Source organism: Doryrhamphus excisus, chromosome 18 (genome assembly GCF_030265055.1).
Source record: "Doryrhamphus excisus isolate RoL2022-K1 chromosome 18, RoL_Dexc_1.0, whole genome shotgun sequence".
NCBI lineage: Eukaryota > Metazoa > Chordata > Actinopteri > Syngnathiformes > Syngnathidae > Doryrhamphus > Doryrhamphus excisus.
In genome coordinates this window covers 6,565,887-6,582,724 of record NC_080483.1, presented here as the reverse complement: position 1 = coordinate 6,582,724, position 16,838 = coordinate 6,565,887, and the positions used below count along the sequence as shown (strand labels likewise).

General features: G+C 42.9%; 1 protein-coding gene across 6 annotated transcripts in view; it reads right to left on the bottom strand.

Annotated features, from left to right (window-relative positions):
* Window positions 1–859: 859 nt before the first annotated feature.
* Window positions 860–16,838, bottom strand: part of setd5 (SET domain containing 5) — a 36,819-nt gene continuing 20,840 nt past the window's right edge. For 2 of the 6 annotated variants that reach the window (XM_058054987.1, XM_058054989.1), the window contains exons 4-25: window positions 16,536–16,798; window positions 16,144–16,202; window positions 15,778–15,965; window positions 15,644–15,682; window positions 15,132–15,416; window positions 14,728–14,876; window positions 13,822–13,939; window positions 13,619–13,728; window positions 13,157–13,403; window positions 12,030–12,110; window positions 11,775–11,921; window positions 11,333–11,686; window positions 10,856–11,116; window positions 10,561–10,678; window positions 10,170–10,402; window positions 9,820–9,876; window positions 9,226–9,711; window positions 8,916–9,008; window positions 4,462–4,742; window positions 4,261–4,382; window positions 3,697–3,782; window positions 860–3,061 (exon numbers count right to left, since the gene is read on the bottom strand). In XM_058054987.1, coding sequence (XP_057910970.1) covers window positions 2,555–3,061; window positions 3,697–3,782; window positions 4,261–4,382; window positions 4,462–4,742; window positions 8,916–9,008; window positions 9,226–9,711; window positions 9,820–9,876; window positions 10,170–10,402; window positions 10,561–10,678; window positions 10,856–11,116; window positions 11,333–11,686; window positions 11,775–11,921; window positions 12,030–12,110; window positions 13,157–13,403; window positions 13,619–13,728; window positions 13,822–13,939; window positions 14,728–14,876; window positions 15,132–15,416; window positions 15,644–15,682; window positions 15,778–15,965; window positions 16,144–16,202; window positions 16,536–16,798 — 4,284 coding nt within the window. In that variant the 3' untranslated portion in view covers window positions 860–2,554. The remainder of the gene's footprint in view (window positions 3,062–3,696; window positions 3,783–4,260; window positions 4,383–4,461; window positions 4,743–8,915; window positions 9,009–9,225; window positions 9,712–9,819; window positions 9,877–10,169; window positions 10,403–10,560; window positions 10,679–10,855; window positions 11,117–11,332; window positions 11,687–11,774; window positions 11,922–12,029; window positions 12,111–13,156; window positions 13,404–13,618; window positions 13,729–13,821; window positions 13,940–14,727; window positions 14,877–15,131; window positions 15,417–15,643; window positions 15,683–15,777; window positions 15,966–16,143; window positions 16,203–16,535; window positions 16,799–16,838) is intronic. The other 4 variants (XM_058054988.1, XM_058054990.1, XM_058054991.1 and 1 more) reach the window with 3 other exon arrangements.

Below are 16,838 nucleotides of genomic sequence, written 5' to 3'. Positions count from 1 at the left end.
CCTTACCAGGATAGCATATTAAAACTTTCTTTTAATACAGCATTTGAAGAACCGAGTATGGTGAGTTTTTGAGGCTCACAATGTGATGACAATCAAGTCAAACGACAGCTAATGTAGCCAAAACGCTGAACGCTCACCCACGTCTAAAGCAAATGATCCCCTAAAATAACAAAATTCATCGGACGAGATGAGTGGAGGAAGACACCGGGTTTGGCAGGATGCTCTCGCACTTGGAGACCCGCTGCATGATACCTGAAGGCCCTGCCAGAACGCCATCCAACTATGTACTCTCACACCCAAACTCTCCTTAAATAAGGCGTTGCATCCTCTGTGTCAGCAGTGAAGTCAAAATGGTGATTTTTATGGTTCCCCTTATCATATCGGCCATAGTAGGGTTGCATCCAGGAAGTCTGGGTCTCATGGAAAATAATAAAATCACATTGGGCGGTCCACTTTGTATTTTATTTATATTAATAACCAATTTATGGTCCCCCCCACCGGACAGTCAGGGGACCTGGCAATTGTCCTGACTTTCCCCCAATGTGGCACCCCTGGCCAATAGCACTCAATCTATGGAATCAGTATGATTATGATGATTATCTCAAAATCAGTATCATTAAATCCTGATCGGAGCATCCCTAGTGTATGTGTGCGTATGTATGCATATGTGTGTGTATGCTGTAGTGAAATACACACATATATAAACGTACATATATATACACACACACACACACACACACACACACACACACATATGGTGTGTGTAAAGCCTCTATGTATGTGTGTATATATACATATTTCAATACATACTGTATTATATACAAGTATGTATATGTACACAGAGTGGTATGAAAAAGTGTTCTCCCCCTTCCTCATTTATTTATTTTGCATGTTTGTCACACTTAAAAGTTTCATATCATCACATACATTTAAATTTGAGCCAATGACAACACAACTGAACACAAAATGCTGTTTTTGAATGAAACTTATTACTAAAGGGGGAAAAACCGCTCCAAGCCCACATGGCCCTTTGGGACTTCAGTGACCCACAGTGTGAGTCGTTATCCACAAATCGTGAAAAGATGGAAACATTTTGGATAGGTGTGTGTCTCCGTACAATGCCTCATTTTAAACAACAAACATCATACCAACAGTAAAAGATGGTGGTGGTAGTATGATGGTCTGGGGCTGTTTTTGCTGCAATAAAGAGACAGCAGAAATGTATGTTTCCACCAAAAAATCCTGAAGAACAATTACTGTTGGTGACGTCAAGCTGAAACCAACTTGGGTTCTGCTGCAGGACAATCATCCAAAACACACCAGCAAGTCCACCTCTGAATGGCTGAAGAAAAACAAAATGAAGACTTTGGATTGGCCTAGTCAAAGTCCTGACCTGGAATCTTTTGAGATGCTGTGGCAAGACCTTAAAACGACGCTTCATGCTGGAAAAGCCTCCAATGTGGCTGAATGACAACAATTCTGCAAAGACGAGCGGGCCAAAATTTCCTCCACAGCGCTGTAGGAGACTGATTGCAAGTTATCACAAACGCTTGATTGCAGTTGTTGCTGCTAAGGGGTAGCCCCCAGCCAGTTATTAGCTTTAGGGGGAAATCACTTTTTCATATAAGGCCATGTAGGTTTCTCTCAAGTAAAAAAAGGTCATTCAAAAACTGTGTAATGTTGTCATTGACTAAGATTTACATTTGTTTGATGATCTGGATCTAAAAAGAAACCAGGAAGGGGGCAATCACTTTTTCACACCATGACAGTGTGTCTATCACCATTTGAAATCTCCCACATTTCAGTTGTTGCAGTGAAGAGTAAGATAACAGAGTGGTATTTGATGTCTGCCTATCATCAGTATGAAAGAGGATTCTCATGCGAGTTCCATGTGAGATTTAGCGAAGATGAGTGAAGTCATGTGTGAGGAGAATAGTTGGGATTTGAAATTTATTGGGGGAGAAAAAGAAAAGATTGCAGCACCATGAATCATTCGAGCTGTATGGCTCAAGTACAAGAGTAACGTCTCCAGTCAAGCAGTTCAACGTCACCACCAAGCAGTGGCAAAAGTGGAAAAAAGGTCTTGGAAGATGCCTATGTTTGCCGAGTAACACGGAATGACCCCATCTGTGCACGATTCTCCTTTTTCCCCCGCACCAACACGACAGCAGCACGTCTGCTGCCAAATTCAATGGGAGGAAAAAAGGAAATAAAACAATTGTTTGCGCCCCTCAAGCCATTCTTCAGCTTGTTTGTGTTTGTTTGGACTTTGGACACTTTATGGTCTGTTTGTAAAATCCAGCACAAAGGAAAGACAGGGGGCAATTTCAAGGTACATGTGATTGGTTTTGTTCAAATTCTTCACCGATTCTGTGATGTGTCCAAAATGTGCAGAATGTGATGATTGGCTTTGTTGTCGGTTTGGGGGGAAAACAACAAAGAAAAACAACAAAAACAGGAGAACTCCGTAAATAAGTTCTTGTTCCTCTTAGGTTTGTACACTTGTCCGAGCCAAAGCAGCCGTCCTTGAACGCAGCTTCATGTAGGTTTGCTCCTAGAAGGTTCCAGACTGTGTCCGTACTCCCGGGCCCTGTAGCGGAGAGTTCTGGAACTGTGTGAGGCTTGTTCCTCGCTGGGAGTAGTTTGTTGGTCCGGTTGTCAGCAGCCTGGAACCGGCCTGCCCAGACGTTCCTGACTTGATAGTTTGCTGATTTCCTCTAGCGGCCGTGGTGCTCATGTCAGCCTTAGTCTGTCCATGAGCCCATCCTGCAGCCGTAAGAGACGCTGCGGGGACGTCGCTGTTCGAACGGCCTACTTTTAGGCTGCTGCTGTAACCGTGGCTGCCCTCGGAGTCGGCCGTCAGCTTGGTTTGGGATGAGGTTGTGGGGGTGTGAGCGGTGAAGGAGGAAGGAAGGTGGTCCTGAGATGGGCCTGTGTGTGGCGCGGAGAGGCTGGGGTAGTAGTTCTGGCCGGGTGTGGGACTGTAGCTAGGTCCAAACGGAGACGTGGGAGCTTGCTGATGCAGCGAGGGACTGTCGGTCCGCAGGTGGCAGTCTGATGACTTGACACAGAAACACACACTCACCACGGGACAGCAAACAGTACAGTGTAACCCACTTACGTCCACGCCCCTCACACTAGCTGACCAGGTCACCAAAATGAAAACTAGCATTGCTTGCTGTGACATAAGGAGAATGTGTGAAAATAAAGGTCAACAGTGCTATAACACCCATTTTAATGTTGACTTAAGTGGGCACTTTTTAGTAGTGAGAACATCATGATGGGACAGGACTTGATCAGCCGTTCCACACACACACGGGTGTTGACATAAACAGGTTCCACTGTATGATCACATTGATAGGCTAGATTTTTCTTAGATATCAGGGTTGTCAAATGATTTAATCAAATGAATCACAGTTTTCAAATCAAGTAATCACGATTAAAAGCGAAATTAAGCTACAATATTGCAGACTGATGTCTGAAAATCCATTTTTGTAACATGTAACATCTTGCGGTAGCCAAGTGACAATGAGGAAGTGTCGTTACGGACTAGATACGTGTTTGTTTGGAGTTGGAGATACATAGAGTATGTGCTGTTGGAATTGCACAGCTGTTTGGGTCTGAATAACATTCATATTCATAACATATATATATATATATATCAATGTAGCAGAGATAAAGAATATGAGTACATACCTGATGTGAGTACACAGATGGACTGTATCTATGTGGAGGAGTCTTCATGGGAGAAGCAATGCTCACTGATTGCAACTGATCTGCATCTAAAAGCATAGCAAAGGAACTTTTATTTTACTTATCAAATATACAGTATATATCTATCTATCTATATATATATATGTGTGTGTGTGTGTGTATATATATCTAATTGATCACAATTACAAATGTGAATGCTTTGGTTTGAGAATGTAGATGTTGTGCTGATGTGTTACACCAGGGGTCGGCAACCTTTACTGCCAAAAGAGCCATTTTGCTCCCTCACCCCACTAGAGAAAAATTACCATGAGCCGCAAAACATCAGCTTATAAACTTTTAAAAGCTTGAATCTTTCTTAATTTTATCAGTAGTAACAGAATACAACAGACAGAAGTGCAGTGTGCATGTTCAACTGCTGCCAACTAGTAGGGATGTGATAATATATTGGTTAAACTTGAATATTTTCTGGAAATTTGATTCATTTGCGGCTTGTAGTATGAAAGTGTGAGTTCTATTCATTCCATTATGGATGCCATCTCTACTTACCAGATTCTTTGTCGATAGAACTGTTGCTCCTCTTGTACATTCGCTCCATCTTGATGCTCCTGAGCACTCGCTCCAATGCTCCCTGACCTTCCCGTAGACGTTCAACAGTGGTGGGAACCATCCTTATGGGTTAGGGAGAAGTCCATCAGTGTCGACCTTTATCAGGATTTGAGCAAAAATACTGCAAAGCACGACTCTCACCACTGATTGTTGCTTTCCTCGTGTCTGGCCTGCACTGATGAGCCTTGGTGGTGCGGAGGACTAACCTCCTCTATCTGAGGAATGGAACTGCCAGGTCCTGATGAAGATGTGGAGTTGTGTGGGGAGGTGAGGGTCTGCATCAAGTAATGGGGATGGTGGGTGTCCTGGCTGTAGTGAGGACCGGGCTGAGTGGGGGTGCTGCCCAAGGATGAACTACAGCTGGACAGCTCAGGGTCGCGGCTGCAGACCTGCTTTCTCTTACGGTACTCCAACAATGACACCTGAGGCAGCAGAGGGAGCAACGCTGTGTTATATTTGCTGATGCTCAACTGAAAAGCCATTCAACATCATGAAAACATAAAAAGTACAGTGTGGAGGAAGACCACATGCACCACACCGGAGGGACTCACCTGGAAAAAAAAACTATTCAACTATTCTGTCAATATTGAAATTCTATGAATATCATTAGAATGTATAGAAAAACAAAACGTAATGCAGACCACCACATTCTGGATAATATGAACCCATAAGAAGCCACAAACATTTTAAGCAAAATGATGGTGGATGTACCACATACAAGACATCTGTGATGTTTTTGTTTAAAATACGACTGATTCACATCAGAAATATTAAGTATATACTTATTCCTCACCACTCTGTGCTTCAATTTTCACACCTTGACTATTAGGGTTTTTCAAGACAATATAGCCTATTAGCGGTTTAAGATTTAGCAGATTTAAGCTTATATTACATGTCTTAAGCATTTAAGCAAAAAATGGCTAAATGAAGTAAAATAATGTCTAACTTTTTATATCTGACTGCTGTGCCCCGCCCCGCTTTTACTCATCTTTTAACTGTGTATTAACCAATGAATGCTGAATTTTGGTGTGTCTTCTATTCTGTTTACTTGCTTTATTCAACTTAATTTTTCTGTAAAGTGTCTTTGAGTATCTTGAAAAGCGCTAGACAAATAAAATGTATTATTATTATTATTATTATGATAAATTTAAGGCATTCCAAGGACGGATTAAGACGTGGTGATATGTAGTATTATACACTGGTCAATAGATGTCAGTAGTGTTCATTGATAAGACAATAGCCACAGCAGGAAGTACTGCTCAGAACAAGAAAAAACAAAAAAAACCAAGAAACCCATATGCCAATATGTGTGTATATATATTATGTCTTATTTTCCCTTTATGGTCTAGTAGAAAAAACGTATTTAGAACGTTGTAAATAGATTTTCTGTTGCCCAAATTACAAAAATATTCCATTATAGACAAGGAATCCTACTTTGTGGAAATGTACTCTACACAGTTGACTGTAATCAAGTAACCGCCAGGGATGACTGTATGTTCCATTGTTCATGCTAATTGTATTAACTTGGCAATTTTCTGTATAGTACAACAGACTTTGAATTGAACAAATTATACATGCTATAATTTTTGCTATTTTGACAAATTTTGTGATAAGTAACAATTTTATTAACCTTTAATAAGCATTTTTCAAACACCTAAAAATAACACAGGGACTGGAGTTGATTTGTATAGGGTGCATATTATCACGTTTAAAGTGTTCTGGCTTCTTATGAGGTATAAATGTGACAGTAAAGCAGGCAAATATGAGCGCATCACACCATGATGCAACTACACTAAAAACACAACATCCAAAGGTTTCAAGCACATTAAAACATACAAACAAAACACCTGTTAATGAAAATGAGAACAGTCACCCCCTCTTCGTGGTAAGAAACAAAGAGAGAGGATATACGGCAGAGGAACAGGGACGATGAGCACACATCTGCTGACATGGACGATCTCGCTCACCTCGATTATCACATTATCATAACAACCCTCATGACAGGACATGCACAAAATAAAAACTACAGCTGAATGGAAATTAAGATTGGTTTTTGACACACGGAATGTTCAATGTCAAAGTCCTTTGGCAACAACAAAGAGTGTACAGTGGATCCACGTACATTTGAGATCCAGCTAATTTGTGCATTTTTGATCAAAATGTTAGAAAGGTATGAAAATGGATTTGAATGGATTTTGGGATTAATGTAGCGAACCAAACCCTGAATGTTCTTTATCCTAGCACTCTGAATGCATACGTATTAATTTGTCATTATTGATCATAATTGACTGCAGCTGATCATCTCTACATATTGTATTCTCCAGAGTATAGTAGTTACAGTTTGGCTGGTCCTGCAACTTATATATAGTCATGACTTCTGCCACACAACAGTCATCAAAGACCACGTCCATATCAAATATATATGTGTGTATATATGTACTGTATATTAGAGCCTGATTGATATGGGATTTTTGGGGCTTATGCCAGGCGAACAGAAAGCTGGTGACCGATACATTGACTGATAACCGATACATGTACATATATGAAAGAGCATACATATGTAAAAAGAGCATTGATAAACAAAGGATATATACTGTAACACCCCAAATACCATTAAACGCAAAGAAGCAGAAGACTACCGCATGAAAATAAGGATGTTGAATAGTAAGACTGTCAACATAACAACCTGTCTCTGACGAAAAAACAAGCCCCGTCTCCGAAATAAACATCACCCAAGTTCCAATGAAATTTTGAGCTGTCGACATGGACAAACAAAATGTTCTGCCACAACACAAGAGATAAAGATTGCATTGTTTGTGCACAATGACAAGAACTACGTTTGTGTTCCAACAAGACAATGACTCAAACACACAAAACTGGTTTTGGAATTTAAACCTGTGGAATGATCTTCCCAAAAGGTCCAACCTGAACATATGTGGACGAAGTTGGGAGCCGTGCCAGGAAACCATTCATCCATCTTTCTCCGCTTATCCAAAGTTGGAAAAGTCTATACTACGCTCTCCCTGGCTATTGTGTCCAGCTCTTCCCAGCAGACTCTGAGGTTTTCCCAGGCCGCTTAAGAGACATTGTCTCTCTAAAGTGTCTTGAGTCTTCCCTGAGGCCTCCTACCAGTCGGACATACCCTGACCACCTCACCAGTGATGCATCCTGACCTGATGAGAGAGCCGACGCATCTGGCTCCTCTCAATGCGAAGGAACAGCGGCTCGACTCCGAGCTCCTACCGGATGACAGCCCCTATCTCTAAGGCAGAGCCCAACCACCCTACGGAGGAAACGCATCTTGTTTGTACCCATGATCTTGTCCTTTCGGTCACTACCCAAAGCTCATGAACATAGGTGAGGGTAAGACTACAGCTCGACCAGTAATGGACAAAAGCCAAGCCATTTGTAAGTTATGCAGAGCAGCCTTGAAGTCTACTGGTAGCACAACCAATCTTGACCAGCGAGGCAAACAGTCGTTGCCGTTTTCTTGGGTTGCTGCTTACCTTTTTGCTGTGTAACTTGTTTACAAATTAAGCGCTCCTTTTTTTCCCTCACAGTGACATTAACGGCCTGTGCTACTTCCTGAGCTCACTTGGAAACAAATGGTCACTATTTCAGATGAAGACATTTTGCGTGTTAGTTGCACTGAATGTTACCATGACGAGGAAAAAAAAGCCCATTGAGCTTCAACACATCAACATCATCCACCTAAAACGCCAGTGCTTCTACCACGCATGGGCCTTGTTCCTAAAAGGTTCGCCACAGCTGACCCGTGGGCTTGAGCCATCTGTGATCATCATCTCTGTCATCATGGAAATGATGGAGCTTGATGATCAGCCCTTTATCGTCATTGAAGATACTGGCTTTTTGTCAACTAGTAAACAACCCCTTGGAGCCAGGCTTTGTACTTCCAAGCTGCCGCATGTGGTCACAGTCTTGGAATAAAATAATTTTTCCATTTTCCATAATTCTCCAAGACTAATGTAGTAACCCTGTATTGTGCCACTGTAAAATCGTTCAAATTTTGGGTGTTGGGTTGAGTGATGTGTCAATCAAAAGTTCACAGTTCAGGTTGCGTGAAGTGGCATCAATGCTAACCACATTTACAATCGATATGTGCCACGTATGAGCATCTGATAGAACTGATTAAAAAAAAGTGTGCAGCAGCGGTTAGCGTGTCTTTATAGATGTGGGACTTGGTGTGGACTTTGTATTTTACTGGAGTACATTTGCTCAATCATTGTCAATGTAAGAGGGCCATTTATTTGCTTCAGGAGGCTTCAAATGGGAGTCGCATTTAGTTTTTCGTTTGTGACGGGTCTACAGTCTGTGTTTATAATGGTATTCTGATTTAGTGTACATCAGTCAAATGGCAGTGAACTAAGCCTTATGTACAACACATGTATAACACAAACTGAAGGCGGTGTAAAACCCAGTTTCATCATGAGAATCATAGCCGGCCCGCCAGGGTTAAGGGGCAGAGCTGTTGGTGCATGGGGTGGGTGCTTTATGCAGATGGATCAAAAACAAATAAAAAGGAACAATATTTACATGCACACTTCTAAAGATGTAGTCGTCGGGAGAATATTCACCATATTTTGAACAGCCTTGTATTGACTTCTTAGAGCTATAGCCTGGTAATCTGGCCTCCCTGTCAGCAGACTAATGGTATGCTGGGTGGCCCTCTGTCTTGGAAGAAAAGTGGAAGAGAGACTTGGCAAAAAGTATCAAGTAGGGAGAGACTGAGGGATAAGAGGGTAGTGGAGGGGGAGGAGGGCTAAATCATTTCATATATTCACACAAAAATGTTCTGAAATGCATACTGCTTGGTTTTTCACCCACTTGGCCTGAACTAAACACAAAAAGTGCTGGTTTGTGAATTGTCAAATGCAGTGAACTTGCCTTCTTTTTTTGTGGCGGGTTGCTGGTGTGTGGAGGTGTGTCACTCTCTGGGTAGCCTCCTCCGTAATGAAGTTCATTATAAGGCGACATACAACTGGTCCCAACATCCCCAAGTGGCCCCTGGCTACTCAAAGAATGATGGAACGACTGCGCGGGAGAGAGCCCTCCATGTGACAGAGACAGACGTCGGTCCGTGGACACGTGGTTTGCCAAGTTAGCATTGAGGGGTGAGCACGTGTATATAAGGTTAAACTCTGTCCTGAAGGCCTGCTCCCTGGTTTTGAGGGCTCGCTCCGAAGTGGAAGTGGACACTTGCTTGAAGGAACTGATTCCCGCAGATGATGAATCATGGGAATCGTTGCCTAAAGAAGTTCCAGGGATGGAAAAGTCATCTGAAGCCCCAGCCATGGGACTCTCCAAACTCGAGGGCAGTGAAAGATCTGGGAACTGGGTCCGAGGGACATCAAAGTCTGTTTGAAGACATGGCTGACAGCGCAGAAGTAGGGCAGGGGAGAAAGGAAACACCACTGTTAAAAACTAAATATGGAAATAACCCCTTTGTGATGTATGTCCGCTCTCAGCAGCAGCAAGTACCTCAGGAGAGATGGATTCCGGCCGGTGAACAGGTGATGCCTCAGGGGATGATATGTTCTAAAGATAAATGCAGCCACCGTTAAACACTTCCCGGTGTCATACACACATGTCCCACATAACAATACAAATGAGTCCATTTACACTGTCCTTTGCACAGGTCAACAAGTGTTACATGTAGTTTTCTATTTTTTGATTGGATGTTGATTGCTTGCAGTAGGAAAATAAGTATTTGATTCCCTATTGATCTTAATCTATATAACCTTCATGTTATTATTTTCTGTTTATTTGTTACGATAAAGATACACATGCAAAAGTGTGTGTGTGTATGTGGACTGTGAACTCATACATACTTCAAATTGCAACGGTGTGTTGCAGCGGCTGGTGGGCAGTGAGGGCATGGGTGAGTATGCAAGGCCGTTGGGCAGCAAGGAGCTAATAAAAGGGTTGTGAAGCAATGGAAGTATGGGGTCCTCAGGAAGGGGCGGGGTGATGGGTGACAATGGGCGAAGAAGGTGATCAGAGGGAGTTGCTGTCATCTCGGTCATGTACTTGGCATGGCGCTTCTTGAAAGGTGCGTTGAGCTCTGTCATTTTAAGACACACAGTAATTAGCCATTTTGTGTTGTCACTAGTATATTTCAAAACAGATCCCTCTATGTACTATTTAATCATGTTGTAGATAATTCAGCTGACAAAGTACAGTAATATGTAAGAGTCCAAGTGAGGAATATAAAATGTGTACCGCTGGACAGGGGATTTGGGGTGGATCTGCTGCTCGTGCTTTGCTGGGAGGAGGTGGATTCTGTGCCGTCCTCCACACTGGCTGAACAGCTCTCATCCTCCACCTGCTTGATCCATCTCTGCATTAAGATACAACAGTGACAGTCATGACTATATTGTATCGTACAGCTGCATTCACAGAAATGGAAATTAATAGACCTGTCTAGTACGGAAGCTAGTTTTGCATGCGAGGTGCTATGTCAGGGGTCTCAAACACCCTTCTTGCTGTCACTACATTATCTTGCCACATTGCTCACCTTTTTAAAGCAACCATAGGTGCCGTCCATCTGCAATGGACGTGGACGGCGTCTCTCGGGGTTGAAGGGCGAGCCAAAGCGCACATAGTGTCTCGGCGCGGTGCAGATGACGGATGAGTGCGAGAGACCTGGCAACATGTTGAGGGTGGTGGCCAGCACCGTTGGGTCAGTGGTTATCCGCAGCGGTCGCTCAACAGGCAGCTCTTGTTGGACCTTCTCCCCTCCGGGAATCTTTTCATTCAGCCATTCTGTCACCAGATACTGAACACAAGCAATAATGGTGAGAACTGCAACACTTCAACATGAATGCCTCCTTCTCCATCATCTTATTCTTTGGCACATCAAGAGCATTATAACATGTTTATGGGCGAGGGAAAACCGGCAGTGCAAAATTCATTTGTGGCCGGTCAAAATCTAACCACGTGATGTTCCACAAGCTAACTTTTTTAGCATGTGTTAAACAACCAAACCTCTCACCTTCTTGGTCTTGGGGTAGCGTAGGTTGCCTCTGTTAATACAGTTAAGACTCGGGCCATCTCCATCCAGGAGACGACCAGCGCCTAGCCCGCTTTCCCCTTGCCCCGACTCAGAACCATACAGGCCATGAGGACCCTCCTCATCCAGACCGGCACTTTGGTCTGCTGAAGGAGCCGCAGCAGCCGCTTGCTGGGCAAGCGCTTGGCGCTGCCGTCTGGCACGCTGGGATGAGCTGGAACGGTAGCGAGAAATTCGGCTCTTGGGGCGAGGCTTGGAAGGCCGTGCAGGTTTAGGAGGGGCAACTGGGGCAGGCAGGTTTGGTGATGAGGTCTTTTCTTCAAGGGATGGTGCTTCCTAACAAGCAGCAGGAGGAGAATGTAGTGAGTGAAACATGTGGTATAGGAAGCAGAACAATTAGGAGGTTTGTCATACTGATACTGACTGTGACATAGGTAGTTCGTCGTGTGCTGATTCCTAACCCAGCGTTCTGGGGCAGGGGGGTGTTTCCTGTCCCCTCTTCTGTTTCCACACCATCCTCCTTTACTTCTGTCCATGCTCTCCTTCGCCTCCTTTCCAGACTGTTAAATGTCTGCAGCCAGACACACACACAATTTCCCAACATTAGTGGGGGAGGTTTTGCAATATCTCACCATTTATACTCAAATGGACAACATAGAAATTAAAATAAATATCATACTTTTTTACTGGCAATGGCAATCCCATTTTCATCCACCTCTCCTTCCTCCAAGTCTTCCAGCTTCACCTCATCCAGCGTCCCCTGACACACACACGCGCACACAGCAGATGAGGAATTGGGTTTGTGGACACATCAGTCCAAGAGTGCCCCAGCGTGAGGTAGCATTGCATGATCATTTTCCCTCCTAACTACTGTGTAAAGTGCAGACTTCACACTGCATACAAGTCTTTGAAAAGTGTAAAAGGGTCCAGTAAAACCAGACTCAATAATAATATCAATAATATTTGCCAGAATTTCATCTTGGTTACACATTTAGATGGACTTTTGGTGCCATATGAAAAGCAAGGTATTGGCTTGCAAAGCCCAAGTAAATGCATGCAACAAAAGATGACGTCAACTTGGTATTGGTGGAAAAAAGCTGTGTATCAAGCAATCAAGGCATTACAGCCCATTTGGTTGCAGGGGGAGAGGAGGAAGGGTAAGTAACCACTGCCACCATGTGGACGACTGATGTGGGGCCCATTCCTGGGCCACATCTGGACCGCCAAACATTTCCCCACAGAATAAAATAGAATTCAGAATGGAGTCCTGGCACTAAATCTACTGCAGACAATGCACCAGCTTAGTTTTACTTGAAGATAAAGAAAAACAGCACAAAATGTGCCCATTATCCACAATCCTTATACAAGACATGAACACATCTCTTTCTGTGCGTTCTAAAGTTAGAAAAACAGATAAACAGAGAGTCCAGTACTGCATTAAGCAGTAATAATAGAAAACTTATTATGTCTATAGCGCCTTCTGAAAAGCTCCAACTATGCTCAAATTACATATAATTTGATAGGCATATTAAGCAACATTATTAACATTGTTATGTCGATTGAACTACCTTCTGGCGTATTGATACCACACCGGCTATCTTTTTCACGCCACTGTATGTGTACGGACATGTGAAGTTGTACTGAAAAAAGGGAACTTATGGTAGATTAACCAGTTTTTACGGTGACATATAAATGAATCGGCACAAGAAGAAAAATCCTACCCTAGACTACTGAGATTTAATGTTTATTAATAAAAGCTTTGTGGTCACAAACAAAAAAAACAACAAAACACAATCAGCAACATACCTCAGCGTCACTGTTTCCCTGGACCTCTTTGGCCTCCCGGTGCTGGACGGGCTGGCTGCTATCTCCGCCCAGGGAACCCTCCAGTTCTCTCCGGCGGGCCTTTCTCTGCCGGGTCTCAGCACCGACCAAAGGGGACGGTGGTGGTACAGAGGGGGGGCTCAGTAGGCTCTCCCTGGGGCTCATGTTGTGTTTCTGCACCGGACAATTTTGGTTCCCCTTGTAGCAAGCGCAGTCCACTTTGTAGTTACTGAAGGATTTTGATAACAGAAGGCAGGTATTAACTGGAGAACATGTTGATAAAAAGCAGTAAGAATAATAATGTATTGTTTGTGCCATGTAATGCACTACTGTGACACTTACTCCCTATGCACTTCATGTCTCATTGTGATTTTATCAATGGGTAAAAGTGGTTTTGATGTAGGGCTTAACGGAACAAAGCAGAATGTGACAAGCAGTACTGACCAGCTGTTGAACTCATAATCAAATGCAATGGTGACCTCAGCATCCTTTGTGATTTCACTGAGAGCATAAATACACAGATGGATCATCCCCTCAGCAATCATGTGTCGCACCTGGGAAAGTAGTAAACACTGCATGACTCACCAAAGACCCACAAAAAAAAAAACCTTGAAGGGAAACACATTTTCAGCCTCATAATGACTGACCTCTGCATTTGGTGTGCAGGATCTTCGAATGAAGCGGGCGTCATTCCCAAAGGTCCTTGCATCCACACACATCTCCACGTCATTAAACTTGGAGTAAAAGAGCACAAAAGGGTAGGGCCTAGAAGAAAGCATAAAAAACCAAAACAGGATTGTCAGGGGTGTCCAAATTGCGGCCCCATTTGCAGTTTCTTGTCCCATGACATATTGCATTGGAGAAATAAAATAAAACATGACACTGAAAAAGAAAAACAGGAAAAAAAAGAGGAAAAAAAAAGAGGAAAAATCTGCCAAAATCCAAGAGTATGTTCACTTCTAGTATGTATATGAGTATATGCTCTTTGATGATTTTTCAAACCTTCTCATATTTTACTGCTATATAGAGTATTTCACATGCTGTACATGGTGGTGGCCACTAGATGACAGTGTTGTTTTTGTGATGAGTTTTTCCTTTGTGACAAGTATTTCCTTTTTGTTAGAATAAACCTTTTGTAGCAGTTGATTGATGTTGTGCTTAGTCATCCAGAAAATATTCTAAAGATGCAATGTAGTAAAACTAAAAAAATTGAGGCAGAGTACTCTGACTTCTGTGACTTATGCTTCTGCTAATTCATATTTCATATTACATTTTATTCTGATGCTCAGCTCAAAACGTGAGCAAATGTTGCATATTCCCTTAGTTGAAAATCCCTATCTTTTATAGAGAATTCCATCATGGAATGCTACAGATCGGTGTGGTTGCGCAAAAAGAAACTCCCGTCAAAGTGTTGCCTGGATTATTGTTTTTGTGCATCTGTCATGATGACATGTGATTTTCGCAAGATGGCCACAAGGCTCTTTGTTTCTTTCCATTTCTTTCACTGATATCATATAATAGTCCCATATTCCGATGCTTTCACATGATCTTACTTTTTAAAGAAGTGCCCATTGACCTCAAACTGCTGCTTGAGCATGACCTTCCCTCGGTACTCAATGATCAGGGCGTCTGGGTCCAGGTTCTTAGCGGCCCGGAGGATCTTCCTGTGCTTCTGCACACGTGTGACTCGCCCTAACTGCAGCTACAAACAGCACAAAACAAGATATACTTAATATACTTATTAATATACACCTGATATACAGGACTGTCTTTGCCATTTCACAACACTGATTACAACAATGAGATATGCAAGTGTGCGTTCAAATACATTTCAAGTGTTTCAGTAAAACACATCTTCAAGAGACTTTATGGACAACGTGTCCAATCATGTAGAATAAAACCTGACAAATCCATGACATTGTTTCATTCGGACAATGAATTGGATTGTGGGGCTGACCTGCATCTGCGAGCCGAGTACTGTGTTGTTACAGGCCAGCTCAGTGCGATTGATGGTGTCCATGCTGTCAACCGAGGTCTGTCCTGCAGGTGCGGGCCTTGTGGCGCCGCTCTCTGCGCTCACAACCGAGGTGCTGACGGTGCGGTGAAGCTGGAGCAGCGTTTGGATGTCAGCGCTGTACTGGTTGGCTAAAGCCTCCTCGTATTGGTCCGTCCACTGGCGGATTCGACTCTCCCATCCCTCTGCTGTGTTCTCATCCAGCACGCTTGCCTCTGTGGTTGAGTTCTTCATACAAGAGATCACACAAAAGAAACCACATGTTTTTTTAATGCTTGTTCTATTTTTTTTATTATTGGAAATAAATACTAAGATGCTCTGTGCTAATCAAGCCAAGAAAGTTTAATACTTCTTAAGTAAAACAGATATTATACGACTTTTATTCAGGTCATTTAACAAAGTATCTTAACTTTTCCTTCAGCATGACTTGTGTACTACAAATACATCAAACTAACCTTCATCCTCATAGATTTCCGAGAGCCCTCTCTAAATGCCTGGGGATAAAAAGGAAAAAGGGATTCAAATAAGACAATATTTAAAAGATTTTTTTAAATACAAGAACTGTAATGAACATGAAGATAAAACCTACTTTGACTTTCTTGCCCTTTGGTGTGCCACGGGTTTTCTCTGTACTCTTTTTCCTCTTTTTGGATTTACTCCTTTTGACTCTGTTGACGGTGAGTTTGATGCTGGTGGGCGTATGCTGGGTGGCCGTGTAGGAGACAGTGGAAGGGGATACCTCTTCATCACCACTCTCCGTGCCACTGCTCTCTCCGGCTGAGGGAACATCACATCGTCACACTTGCACAATCCAACATGTTGGTTAAAAAAAAAAAAAAAAACCCAAACATAAAACAGCATTGCAAGCATCAGTGTGTGATTTATTCCTGCCCAAAAATCTGTTGTCTTCTTGCTAATAGCTAGAAATGAGTCAAAGTACGGAAGGAGCAAATACCTGAGACATTTTCATTTTTCCTGTGCTGGCTGTCTGTGCCTTTCCGCCTATCAAGACCCCTAAAACGAGACGAGGAGCAAAACATTAGCTGACAACAAACATGGCAAACATATTGGTATATTTAAACAACATGGACAATTTGAACAACTAAATTTTATTTACTGTAAATCGTGAATGCTTGCAAAGAAACAACTTAAATATGCAAACCAATTACAGCTAGTGACAAACTAATACAGAACATACTACCTTTAGCGCATTAGAGTTTTTTCTTGTCTGCTTTTATTATATTATTATTTACTTGGTGTCACAGCCAAGCCCCCCCCCCCCCCCCCCCCCCCGCGTTCCGGAATTTAAGAAGAATAAAGACTTGGGTGGATTTGGCCACAGCTCACCTGCACTGGTCACATTTAATAAGCAAGCCGTCTGGCATCAGAGTGCAGTGACACCAGCCGGCTACGGCCCCATCCTCCTCTGACGAGCTATCGCTGTCCACCGAGTTGTCCTCTGTGCTTTCAAGATAGCGGGAGCTGCGTAACACGCCATTGATATCCAGTCGAGGGATGATGGTTTGAGAGAGTGGGGAAGCGGGTGGGGTGGGAGGAGGGGGCGCACCGTAGTTGTGATCCTGACAACACACAACGGAAGACTGTTGCATCTTCAAACAACGGGTGTTCAGGCAAAAAAAGGGAAACGGA